General features: G+C 49.5%; 2 protein-coding genes across 4 annotated transcripts in view; one reads left to right on the forward strand and one right to left on the reverse strand.

Moving 5' to 3' along the window:
* CCNJL (cyclin J like) overlaps positions 1-13,442 on the forward strand; it is a 114,844-nt gene that overhangs the window by 60,576 nt on the left and 40,826 nt on the right. The window lies entirely within an intron of this gene.
* Positions 435-6,098, reverse strand: FABP6 (fatty acid binding protein 6). The gene is made up of 4 exons (XM_025867107.2): positions 5,966-6,098; positions 4,605-4,780; positions 3,029-3,118; positions 435-622 (listed from the first exon to the last, which is right to left on the reverse strand). Exons 1-4 carry the CDS (start codon positions 6,030-6,032, stop codon positions 569-571), a joined length of 387 nt encoding a protein of 128 aa, XP_025722892.1. The 5' UTR covers positions 6,033-6,098; the 3' UTR covers positions 435-568.

Consider the following 13,442-nt stretch of genomic DNA (forward strand, 5'->3'; position numbering starts at 1 on the left):
AAAGGAGCCCTGTGTCTCTACCCACAGAGAGGTGGGTAGCAAGGTGGGGCAAGTGTGCACGGAAATGTGCCCACCGTGCTTCTTGAAACACCAGGGGGCCAGGAGTATTTCAGTCCACATTCAAGCCTCCCTCTGCCATGTTGCAGAGCCCACAGGGGTCTCAGGGCCAAGGTTTGGCCTGTGTAGCCATCCTTGGGCCTTTCCCACCCCTACCCAGCTAGAAACTGCCCAAAACACCAAAAAACAAAAACAAAGACAAAGGGGTTTGGACAAACAGAATGTCTGTTCTTTTTTTTTTTTTTTTTAAGATTTTGTTTATTTATTTGACAGACAGAGACAGCGAGAGCAGGAACACAAGCAGCGGGAGTGGGAGAGGGAGAAGCAGGCTGCCCCCACCCGCAGGAGGGAGCCCGATGCGGGACTCGATCCCAGAACCCCGGGATCATGACCTGAGCCGAAGACAGACGCTTAACAACTAAATCACCCAGGCGCCTTGGAATGTCTGTTCTTATCCCAGCTTTCCTGGTGGCTCTGTGCACCACCCTCCGCAAGAACCCCGCCTGGTTGCTCAGGCCAGCCTCTTGCTTACACGCTCATAGGTCACGCCTCCGATGGTGGAGATCTGAAAGAAGCAGCCAGAACAGAGGGAGTCAGTGCAGGGGCCCCTAAGTGAGATGGAGCACAACTGGGGGAAGATAGGCCTTCAGTCCCAGACCTGAGTGGAAGTGAGCAGGTTGCACCACTTCTCTGAGCCTCAGTTTCCCAATTTGTTATGCGAGCCCCTGTGTAGACTCAGTATGGCAAAAGTGCTAAACAGATGTTAGGGCTGATGTGGCTCTTCATATTGTAACCTTCCATCTGTCCACTGAAATGCACCTACTCTGGGCACTTCCCTTGTGTTATCCCATTTAGTTCTCCCAACGACACAGTAGGGTTGTACCCATTGTACAGATGAGAACACTGAAGTCTAGAGGAGTCAAGTAATCCCTTTAAGATCTAGAGGCCACACTTAACCTCTGCACCACACAGCATTTATGGGACACCTGTTCTTGGTGATAGAGTCCCTGCCCCGGGGGAAGGCAGGCAAGGGGGTGCTGTTCAGTGAAGGTGTCGTCCTATGTCCTGGGCTCGAGGCCCTCGAGACCCACTGTCAGGGGGCATGCAAGTATCATGAGTTGATCCTAATAGCCAGCAGAAGAGGCAGCCTTCTCACAGGAAGTGGGTGGGTGGCAAATGGCGTCTTTGTGAGCAGTTCTGTCAAGGGTGGCAGTGTGAAGTGATGGGTGATTTGCACCTGGAACAAGACGGAGTAGAGGGGGAGCTGCGAGCAGGCAGGAGGCTAGGACTTGGTCTAGAGCGATGATGAGAGCATGGCGAGGGGTGCTGGTGTTGGCCTGGAGAGGGAGGAGGCGTGCCCACCGAATACACGCCCTGTTGGTAGAAAAGCACAGAGGTGTCCAGGATGATTCTGGGCCTCTAGGAAGAGGAGACGTGCAACCAAAACAGCTTCTCTCTGGCACCTAATCCGTGCGCATGCCTGTGCCTTGTGTATGCATGCATATGTACAGGTGTGTGTGTGTGTGTGTGTGTGACAACCCTGAACTCTGGGCACTGCTCACACCACACAGGCTCCATGGTCAGGGGCCTCTAGGCGTCAGGAAACAAGTTTCTTCAATTTGGGAAGATTGATGCTCCTGTTGGGCGCAAACCTGCTTCTGGTTCTCTCACCCTGGGTGCTCCCCACACACCTCACAGGCGGGGAGCTTTGCTTCTGGGAGTCAGAACCCACTGGCTGACATTTAACGTAAAAATATGTCCAGAGCTTTTATCAGATTTTCTAAGAGGTCAATTTCTATCCAGGAAAAAAATGGATAGTCAGTTATGTTCTTTTATATATATATATTTTTTTAAATTCTGTGCATCTCTTCATTTTTAGGTCTTGTGTGTGTGTGTGTGTGTGTGTGTTTGTTGTTGTTGTTGTTGTTAATTAAAGACCCACTGGCCTGGGCAGAGCTGGCGGAGAGCCTAGTCTAGAAGTCAGCCAGTGGGACCTGCCTCCACCACGAACTAGCTGTGGGGCTTTGGACAAGTTACTTGTTCTCTCTGAGCCTCAATGGCCTCTCTGTAAAATGGAAATAATGGGAGGTCCCTGAGTCTCTTGGGCCTCTAGACTGGGTTTGAGATGAGGAAAACAAGGAAACAAGAGGGGGAGAGAGGGGAGGGGGGCAAGGGGGTGGCAAACCCTCCCTCCCTCATCACTTCCCTTCTGGAGAGCCTTGGGGGGGTAGACTGGACCCCAGGGAGCTCTGGCCCAGGACATGGGCTCACAAGGGGAGAATGAAGTGTGGAAGAGCCTACTTTTTGCTTTTAACTTCACATCCATTTCTTTCACCTGGGGAAAATTCTGGAGCCCTGAGGGAAGAAACAGAAGGGAGGTGAAGGGAGAGCAGCACCTCCAATCTGTGCTTATAGAGCACCAAGTGTGGGAAGGGTCCAGCCGCAGATGTGTGTTAGTTAGCCCTGCCAGCATTTTTTAAAAGGTTTAATTCACTGCCAACATTTAGTAGTCTGGAGGTTTCACAGAGAAGTGCAAAGTTCCAGCTTCTCTTGAAAAATCAGAAGATCTAGCAGAAAGAGCCTGAAGTCCCTTGGGGAGGTGGAGCAGCATGGTGGCTGCCCTTGCGGGGCCCACCTGGACTCCCCCCTTCATTTAAACTCTGGAGTGGGTTCCAGGGCCTTCCACGCTTGGGCCCCTGAGGCAGCAGAGTCCCTGCCGAGCATCAGTTGCCAGCACTGTCAGAGACACTAGGTGCCCTCCAGCTAACCACTCAGCTCCCAGCACCTCAGTGTCCTCACCTGGAAGATGCAGAGAAAAAGCCCTACCTAGCAGGTGATCGTGAAGGTCGAACGAGACGATGTCCCCCAGGCGCTCAGCACAGAGCCTGGCATGTGGGAAGTGCCCCGAGAGCCAGGGCTGGAGGCAGGAAAGTGTCCTGATCATTGTCCCAGGAACGAGCAAGACACTCACCTCCACCAGCCTGTCGCCCACGATCTCCGAGGTCTGGCGATAGTTGGGGAACTCCACCGATATCTTCCCACCCTCCATGTGCACAGTGGCCTGGAAGCGAAGCATAACACTGAACCTGAGCCGGCAGAGGCCCCCAAACGCAAGCCAGCCCCCAAGGGAGGAAGGGCTACCCACAGCGCCCCCTGCAGTCCCCTCTGGGATTTAACTTGCCTTGGAGATACAGGATGACATAGATCCACAGGTACAGACAACACGCACAAGTCACTCGACCTTATTGTGCCTCAGCTTTCTCACCTCTAAAATGAGGGTAGTAACTGTACCTCCTTCAGAGTTCTTAGGAGGATTGAAGGATTTCTTAGGACATATGGAAAGTACTTAGAACAGTGCCCGGCCCGGGACCAGTGCTCCTTGTTAACTGTGGGTTTGGTTATGATCCTCATTGTTAGGATGATGATGATGTCATGCAGAATGTGGACCGCAGCATTGTTTGTAATTGTAAACAACCTAAGTAGCCGTCCAGACTCTCCACCGGTAAGTAACTTCAATATCTTATCAACCAGGGAGTGTGAAAGGAATGATAGCATTTCCATACTAAAAGATGCTGTGCAAGCAGTAAAAACAATAAGGCAAATCGATCTGTGCTGACACAGAACGAGATCCTGAGAAACTGTTAAATTGTTAAAACCCACAAGTGACAGAAGATGAACATTAGGACCACTTATTCTCTACTGTGGCAGCCTAAGGAGCAGAGTAGTCATGGTCATGGCTGGGGGCAATAGAAGGGACCCAGAATCGGTGGAAGATCTGCGGGACCAGGCTGGGTAGGAGAGGACAGTCACCTTTTACTTCTTTCTTACGTAAGATTGCGGTTTCGAACCCATGCGAGTCCGATTCTAGGGCTGTGCTTCTCTAGGCTACAATGGAAGGCAGCCCGAGCAAAGGGTTATGCTCTCTGAAGCCAGGCTCCCTGGGTGTGGAGGTCTGCCTGTGCTGTGTGACCCGGCAAGCCACTGAACCCCATGGCTCAGCCTAACTCCCTCATCTGTAAAATGGGATAGTAACTGCTGTGACTTCATAGGATGCACTGCAGTAACGTGTGAAGTATTCAGTAGGTGTCTGGGATATATTAAGTGCAAGTGTTAACAATTTTTATTTATTTTTATTTTTTTATTTTTAAAGATTTTATTTATTTGTCAGAGAGAGAGAGGGAGAGAGCACAAGCAGTGGCAGGCAGAGAGAGAAGCAGGCTCCCCGCTGAGCAAGGAGCCCGATGCGGGACTCGATCCCAGGACCCCGGGATCATGACCTCAGCCAAAGGCAGACGCTTAACGACTGAGTCACCCAAGCGTCCCAAGTGTTAACAATTTTTAACAGTTGCGTTACAGTGTCTATTATTCACTGTAGCATTAAGAACCCGGAGTGATTAACTTGCTGAGTAACTCAAGCGCTTAAGGCTGGAGGCTAGACTCTAGAACCGAGCCTCAGCTTGGGGTGCAGCCCCAAGGGGACAGGTTTGAGACCAAGAAGTTAGCCAGCAGCTTGGGGAAGGAGGGCGGGGCGGCCAGTGGCCCCTCACCTTGAACTTTTTGCCGCCCATGGTCTCCATGTCACACTCCTTGCCGATGGTGAACTTGTTGGTCATGGAGTGGCCGTTCGGGTAGTGCTGGGACCAGGTGAAGTTCTGCCCGTCCTGCTGCACCTCCGTGACAGTCTTGAAGTTTCGGCCCTTTTCGATAGCATCGCTGGGGAGCCCTGGCCCAGGGACGAGTAGAGCGGCATGTAAGAGGGGCTTACAACCTGTGGCTCTGGGAGAAGGCTTTCCTCCCTGGTGGCTGGCTAGCCTGATGGTTAGGAGCACAAATCCCAGTTCTACCATGAACCATGAGCTGGGATGCGTCACTACCTCTCTGAGCCTCAGTGTTCCCATCAACAAAATGGGGGTAATAAGGCCCATTTCACAAGGCTGTTGTGAGGAGGAAGTTAAAGTGATTGTGTCTTATAAAACTCCTGGCATGTAACTGACAACAAGTACTAACTGTTCTTCTGATAGCACCAAAACACAAACACAGCAGACACGGCCAAGCTCACCAAGCCCTAGGATGAATGGGACCAGTGAGACTGCCTTCTAACCCTGGTGTTTCACAGATGAGGCAGGGAAGACCCAGAGCAGGAAAGGGGCTTCCCAGCATCTCTGTGGAGGCTAACAGCAGAACCAGATCTACCATGGAGACTTGCGCCCTTCCAATTCCACGAGACTGTTGTAGGTCAAGCCAAGTCACTGTTCCTTCAGGGCCACTCCCAATAATTGACTCAGAGGGCTCTTGTCTCCCCAAGGCCCCTGCTTTCAGCGCCTCTCAGATCCCCTGGGACCGTCCTCTGACTCTTGACAATGGCACTGCCTCTGACTTAGAGAGTGCCCCAAGATTTCTGCAGGACTGTCAGGGCCACTGTCCCATGGGTTCCTCACAATCGGTGCTGCAAATGGAGCAGTGAAGAGGAGCGGCATCGCTGATCTCAGCCCACAGTTCCTAGCGCAGTAAGAGGCCCGCGTTTGTTGAATGGCCAAATGAGTGCATGGCTTGTCAAACCTGGCCTCTATAGTAATCCCTTGGTCACCTCTCCCCAGGCACCACTCATCCTCTCATCATTGGGTCCTGGGTGCTAATGATCTCTGCCCCTAATTTACAGTGTGACCTTGCGCACGTCATGCTGAGGCACCCCATCAGGAACGTCGGGTTGGCCCTTACCTATAGCAGGTGTTCAATATATGTCTTGAATGAATGAACGAGCCAGTCAAGCCTGCACCTCACCAACTACTGGCTTTGTGACCTTGGACTAGTAACTCAGCTTCTCTGGGCCTCAAGGAGTTTGGGTTGGTGGCCCCAAACTGGCTGTGACAAACTAGCCCAGGGAAGGGGTCTTCGTGCACTCACTCACCGAGGCTCTTCATGAACTCGTCGTAATTCTTGTCACTCTCGAACTCGTACTTGCCATTGAAGGCCATGCTGCTGGGAGAGCCGGAGGCCGCAAGGCAGGGGGTTGAGGAAGAAGGATCGTGGTGCTGAGGGGCCCGGTGCCCCAGCTTATAAACTCTGCCACACGCTGGGGCTTGGCCCCTAAGTCACCCCACCTCCTCCTCCAGCCCTGAAGAGGAAGCATTGCCTGTTTTATGACGGGGGCAGGACCCAGCGGAGCAGAACACTGAGGTTATTCACCCAGGGGAGTGCTGGCTGCAGGCCCTTTGCCACTCCCAGCAAGGGCGATGGCAATGCCAGAGTGTTCGAGGTCTCAGCCGCCTCTGCCCTCCCTCCCTCCCTTCGTCCTTGCCCTGCCCTCCAGCCACGCTCGCCTCACCCCTTATTTACTTGTTCACCCCCTCATTCATCGACCAAAGCGCATCGAGCACCTGCTGCATGCGGGGCTGGTACCAAGGCCACACGGATGAATGAGACATACACCCTCCCCCCAAAGAGCTTCCAGTCTAGTCTGGAGACGAAACACAGGCCTGCAGAGAACCCTCCTGCAGGCAGGATGTGATGAGTCCCTAGACAAATGCAGATGCATGGCCTGGGGCACAGGGAAGGAGCAGGGGGGCAGCTGGGGGCCGGGATATCTTTGCATAGGCGATGGCGTTTGATGCTGGTCTGGAAGGACGTTTAGAGAAACAGAGGGTTGGAGAAGGCAGGGAATACAGGGACACAACACTAGGATGAGGGAACAGTGTGACGAAGGTGGGAAGGGCCATGATGGAAGGAAAAATGAGTTTGACTGCAGCAAAGAGCACTTGAAGGAGAAGAGACAGAAGCAGGGTGTGGATGATGCCAGCGAGGTGAAGCAGCAGTACGGGGGCCAGGGAGCAGCTTGGAGCAGGGCTGCCAGGGGGCACTGAAGACCCACCACGTGCCGGGCGCAGGCCAGGAGCTCGGTGGATTGTGTGTTGTTCGAAGCTCACGACCTGGGAGGGGGGGGGCATTCAGATCCCAGACATCAAGGTCCTGTCCTGCCTGTCTTGTGGGATTGCTCCCCGGATCAGACTGAGGACCCTCCTTTTTCTTATTATTAATTATGGAAATTTCTGCAAGTCGGTCTCCTTTTCCAGAATCAGCTCTTCATGAATCCCCATCATTTCTTTCTTTCTTTTTGAATCCTCATCATTTCTATCTAAAGCAGAACTCACCACAGATCTGGGACTGAGTGATTTCTGAGCAGGTGAAACCCACTTTGCCCCATTTTGCCAGTGTTCAGTCTCCAGTCTTGGAATTCCTTACTCCTGCCAGGGGTCTTATTTTTTTAAAAAACCATAAACACACACACATACACACATCCTCATCATCATTATCATTATCACGGGTTTTCTGATAAGTTATATATATTAACATTTCATAACTCAGAGCAAGTAACAGTCCTCTCACTTGGCAGAGATGGCCCTTAATAGTTTGTGTCTATCCTTCTAAACTTAAAGCATATACATATACTTCTTCTATAAATGAGACTATATTGTTCTGTAACTGAGGGGTTTTTTTAAATTTTATTTATTTATTTTGAGAGAGAGCACAATCAGAGGGAGCCGCAAGCAGAGGGAGAGGGAGAAGCAGACTCCCCACTGCGCAAGGAGCCCAGTGTGGGGCTCGATCCCAGGACCCCAGGATTATAACCTGATGATTAAGCAGATGGTTAACCGACTGAGCCGCCCAGGCGCCCCTGTAACCTCATTTTTATATAATGATATGGGTACATGTCTGTATCATGACATAAAGGTAAATCATATCCCTTTTAATAGCTCCAGAATGTTCATAGTCTATTGTCTGTATGTTGTAATTTACATAACTTAAGTAAACATTATGTACATGTTATGTAACAATGTAACTTGATCTTCAGGTTATTTTTCTAAACTTTTTCTATGACAGGGGCACCTGAGTGGCTCAGTCGTTAAGCGTCTGCCTTCAGCTCAGGTCATGATCCCAGGGTCCTGGGACGCAGCCCCGCATCTCATCGGGCTCCCTGCTCAGCAGGAAGGCCGCTTCTCCCTCTCCCCCTCCCCCTGCTTGTGTTCCCTCTCTCGCTGTGTCTCTCTGTCAAATAAATGAATAAAATCTTTATTTATTTTTTTAAAGATTTATTTATTGATTTTGAGAGACTGAGAATGAGAGAGAGAGCGAGCACATGAGAGGGGGGAGGGTCAGAGGGAGAAGCAGACTCCCCGCCAAGCAGGGAGCCCGATGCGGGACTGGAGCCCGATGTGGGACTCGATCCCAGGACTCCAGGATCATGACCTGAGCCAAAGGCAGTCACTTAACTGAGCCACCCAGGCGCCCATGAATAAAATCTTTAAAAAAAGATCTTTAAACTTTTTCTATGACAAATAACTCTGAGATAAACATTTTTTTTTTTTTTTGCAGTTTTAGACCTTTATTTGACAATCAGCAATTAGTTCTTATCTACATTAACTGTTATAGATTTTCAGAAGCGGTGACAGGTACTTAGGTAACCACCATATAGAGCTTGTTTGGTGATTCTTCATCCTCGCGATGTTTTCTGGACAACCTCACACGGAGACAGAATGGAACATTCCTTATTCCTTTGGCCCAGACAGCTTTGTTGAACCTGGTGTGAATGCGCACATCTGGAGCTCCCATCTCTTTCATGGCAAATTTCCAGATCTCTTTGAGTGCCCTAGGGGCACGCTTCCTGAACCCACTCTATGGATGTGCTTGTGAATGGGGATGGTATGTTTTCTGGTCACTACCTCGTTGATGGCAGAACGGCCCTTCTGGCCACGCTTCTTCGCGGGAGCCATTCTGCCGGGCCCTAGTTGGAAAGTTGACATAAACCTTCTCTTTCACACCTCAGTACACATGTCAGATTATTCACTAAGGATGAATTTCTAGACATGAAATCCCTGGAACAAAGAGGTTTTGTATTTATATCTGTTACTCTGCGGCCTGTCTGAAGTGCTCTAGCGCTGTGTGCTCCTACCTAGAGCATGTGATGATTCCCCTTTGATGCTAATGACGGCAGAACAACAGCAATAATAGCTAACATTTATCAGGTGTTTATTATGCACTGGGCATGCTGCTAAGTGTGTTACACAGATTATCTCATTTATTCTTCAAAAAGATTCTATGAAGTAAGAGTCATTTTCCCCATTTTGCCAAGGAGGAACCAGGGCTTCAGAGAAGTAACTTGCCCAAAGCCACAGAGCCCCTGTGTGGAGTCCCTACTTAGTACCACAACAACTGTCAATAGCATTTAAAGACATTTCCAAAAATCCTCCATAACCCATCGCCCTAACTCAATAAGTGTTCTTATTTTTCTACTTTCTTCCTCCGTCTTTCGCTCTTCTGTCTCCTCTCATCCTTGTGTTTTCTTTCTCACTGACTCTAATTATGGCAGATAAATGAGAGCTATAATCACTATGTAAATGCAATACCACTCTATTTTTCTTTGCTCAGCATTAGTTTGAAAACACAGTCCCATGTTTCCATAAAGCTGCCATGTTTATTATTAGAAATGGATGCATAATGTTTACTGTTGGACCTTTGGGAGGGCCTAGCTTACCCCATTAAATGTGAGACCACAGTGAGTTTCTTTATATGATTTTTTAGAAAGCATGTCCTTGAACTAAAACCCCAGGATGGAATCACAAAGTTATGGGATCTGGAACATTTTGATTTTAAAGACTGATTGACTGATTTGAGGTGGGAGAAAGGGCAGAGAGGGGGGGAGAAGGAGAGAAGCAGACTCCCCACTGAGCATGGGGCAGGGGCTTGATCCCAGGACTCCAAGACCATGACCTGAGCCGAAATCAAGGGTCTGTCGCTTAACCGACTGAGCCACCCAGGTGCCCTGAGGTTGTGTTCTTTACAGCGTGGTCTTCATCATACACTGCTGAGGGTGCAGGAAAGGAAGGCTTGTGAAAAATAGAAATTCCTGGGCTCTGACCCCCAGAAGTTCTGGCTTGGGTGTGGGGCCCTGGAATCTGCATTTGCTACACTCCCAGTGGTTGTGCTGCAGTTACCCTGAGAAGCTCCAGGCCAGGGGACGTGGAAAAGAGCCCGCAGGATGGACCAGACAGCCTCTCTGGGGCCCCACTTAACTTCCTTTCCCACTGACTTCCTTCTGCGTTGTCAGAACTGTTTTCTCCTCAATAGCTACTCATCCAAGGTCAGCATCAAAGGCAGGACAGGCGTGGTGGGGGTGTGGGACAGCACGACATTGGCACCGGGACGCCTGACTCAGCGGCGCTCCTTTTCCCTTCACTGGAGTTTATGAGCGCATCTGACCCTCCATCCCTCCTCCCACCCATGCCCTGCCCCTTTCCCTCTTCAGCTGGGGAACAGCTGAACCTGTTTGTTCAGACACTCATTGAGGACCTTCCAAGAGGGGTAAATGAACTCAAACTGCCTCCATATCACAGTGAGGTTTTATGGGGCAATTGAGGTAAAAGCGACACTACCCCAGTGGAGATCAGAGGAGCCCCAAGGCTAATGCATGCCCCTGGGCCACCCCAACTTCCCACCTGGACTCTGGCTCCAGCCTCAAATCAGCCACCATCATTCTGAGAGTAACTAGCCTAGGGAGTGAGAAATGCAGGTGCTTTAGTCCACGGTTGGAGGAGAAGCCCTCCTCCTAACCTCCCCACCCCAGGACCTTCTAGCACCTTGCATGGAGTAAATGATTGATCAGGGCTACACATGCCTTAACCAAACCTCCTTCCTCTTCTTTCCTCAACCAGAAATCTGAAATGCTACTTGGGGTTGATCCTAGACTGTCAAGGCTAAATGGGATCTCTGAGGGCAATTTATTTCATGATGATTTTCCTAGCTCTGCTCTCAGGAGTCAGAGGCTAAGAAATTCAGCATTCCCTCGGAACACCCAGTCAGTACTTTGTGAACCCACAATTTGAAGCAGAAGTGACGGAGACTCTTAGGCCAGGAGGCCAGAGTTTGAATCCCAGATCTGCCACTCACTGGCTGGGTGACCTTGGGCAAGTCATTTATCTTCCTGTGTTTCTGTTTTCTCATGAGTTAATTAAATAAGTTAATTTCTGGGCCCCTGGGTGGCTCAGTCAGTTAAGCGGCTGCCTTTGGCTCAGGTCATGATCCCAGGATCCTGGGATCGAGTCCCGTATCAGGCTTCCTGCTCAGTGGGAAGCCTGCTCCCCCCTCTGCCTGCTGCTCTCCCAGCTTGTACTCTCTCTCTCTCTCTCAAACAAATAAATAAATAAGTTAATTTCTGTAAAGCATTTTTCACAGAGCCTGGCGTACCTTATTTTGTTGTGCTTTGCTTTATTCTGCTTTGCAGATGCTGCATTTTTTTTTTTTTTTTTTTTTTTACAAAACCCTGTGTCAAGCTAGTCTACCCCGATCCTATTTTTCCAACAGCACTTGTTCACTTTATGTCTCTGTATCACATTTTGGTAATTAAGTCTAGCAATATTTCAAACTTTTTCATGACCATTATATTTGTGATGGTGAGCTGTGTTCAGTAATTATGACTCACTGGAAGCTCTGATGATGGTTAGCATTTTTAGCAATAAAATGTTGTTTTTTCAGACAGCTGCTACTGCACACTTGGTAGACTACAGCATAGTGTAAACATAACTAGGAAACCGGAAACTTCATTTAACTCGTGGTGGTCTGGGACAGAACCTGCAATATCTCTGAGGGTTGCCTGTGTATAGAAGAGTGTTAGGTAAATGTTGCCGGGCCAGGCCAGCTGTGTAGCTTCAACACTGCTGTGTCTGATCACCAGCTTTGCAGTCACAGTCATCTCCCTCTTTGCTAAATGTCACAAGCCCCAGAGTTTGGTCCTCATTCTTGTCTGTTCTCGGAGCGCTCACTCCCCTGGTGAGCTCGCCCTGTCCAAGGCTTTAAAGACCATCTCTGTGCGGATGCCTCTCCAACTGTTTTCTTATCTCAGACCTCCCCTGGAGACTTACATCCAACTGACTACCCAATAGCTCCACCTCACATCTTATGCCATCTCAAACTTAACATGTCCCAAACCCTGGTCTTCAGCCCTCAACAAAGCCTCCTCCTCCCTTGGACTGCTCCAGTTCAGTTGATAAGGAATCCCAGGGGCCAACATCTATTCCAAACCTGCAATGTGCTAAATGTTTTATAGGCATTAGCACTCAATTCTCCCAACCAATTGGTTAGATAGGTCCTGATATTATCCCCACTATGTAGATGAAGAAATGGAGGCTCAGAAGTGTCACACTCAGGTGGTAAGCAGAGATGAGAGTCTGGCTTCGGGTCCCTTCCCTCATGTCCTCTAACTAAATGCAGCAATTTAGTTTGGATGCAGCCTCCAAAACCAACCGACTCTTGGAGATCACTGTTGCTCCTGCAGTACTTAGAGAGTGATCACAAAGTGCCAGACACCATGCTGAGTGTTTGACACATGGCACCGCGAACTTCCCAAAGAGCTGTTATTATCCCTATTTACAGAAAAGAAAGTCTAGGCTCAGAAAGGTTAGATGACTTGTCCAAGGTCACACAGCTTATTGTTGATGACACTTGGATCTGAACTCAGTTCTCTCTGACCTGAGGGGTGCTTAACACCACTGTGGATCCTGCCAGATCTCTGATGAAAGCAGAATATCGGTCTCTGATTCTAATGTCAGAGTCATGACCCATGCATTCGTTAATTAATTCATTCAATATACATTTCCTGAGCACCAGGCTATGTGTGAGGGAGCAGCAATACACAGCAAGAGAAAACAGGCCCCACCCCAATAAATGAAGCTCCAGCCTCTCAGATCATCCCCTTTGCCCCATTCCACCCCCTAATTTTAGCCTCCCTTCCTTTCTTATCCAGCCCATCGATGCATCACTTCCTCTACCAGGACCCTCAATGTTCATTGGTTACTTTGGCTTCCTAGGCCCCATCCTTGAAACCCACCCCCCAAATTGTCTTTCCACCTCCCCTCTCCAGGACTGCTGACTCCAACCAGAAGAAAAGGCCCAGTGCAGGGGAAGGGAGGGCGACACCACAGCAAATTCATGATCGTCCCTCAGCTAGGTTTTGAACACTCAGCAGTCCTTTCCCTCATTTCCTACCACCCAAGTCTACTCCAGCCCCAGCCATCACCTTAATGACGATATAATAATCCACAGTATGGATGTATCACTTTGTGATAGAACTTGTCCAACCAGTCCTTACTGTTGGACAATTAGTTTAGGTAGGAGAAAGTACATAAATGAGCGGGAGACTCCATGATGTGGAGAAAACAAAAGCATTATTAAAGACCATGAGTTAATATGAATAATATTATTTGAGGTAAGTGGGATGGGGCTGAGGTTCTGGGAGAGGTTCATTGGTCATGAGATTTATGGCAGAAAGTGAGCCTCATCGAGGTCCATGAACCAAGCCAGGAGGCAACATTCTATACACATCTATGAATGTTCTG

Source organism: Callorhinus ursinus, unplaced genomic scaffold (genome assembly GCF_003265705.2).
Source record: "Callorhinus ursinus isolate GAN/ISIS: 27379988/994484 unplaced genomic scaffold, GSC_fseal_2.0 scaffold3, whole genome shotgun sequence".
Lineage (NCBI taxonomy): Eukaryota > Metazoa > Chordata > Mammalia > Carnivora > Otariidae > Callorhinus > Callorhinus ursinus.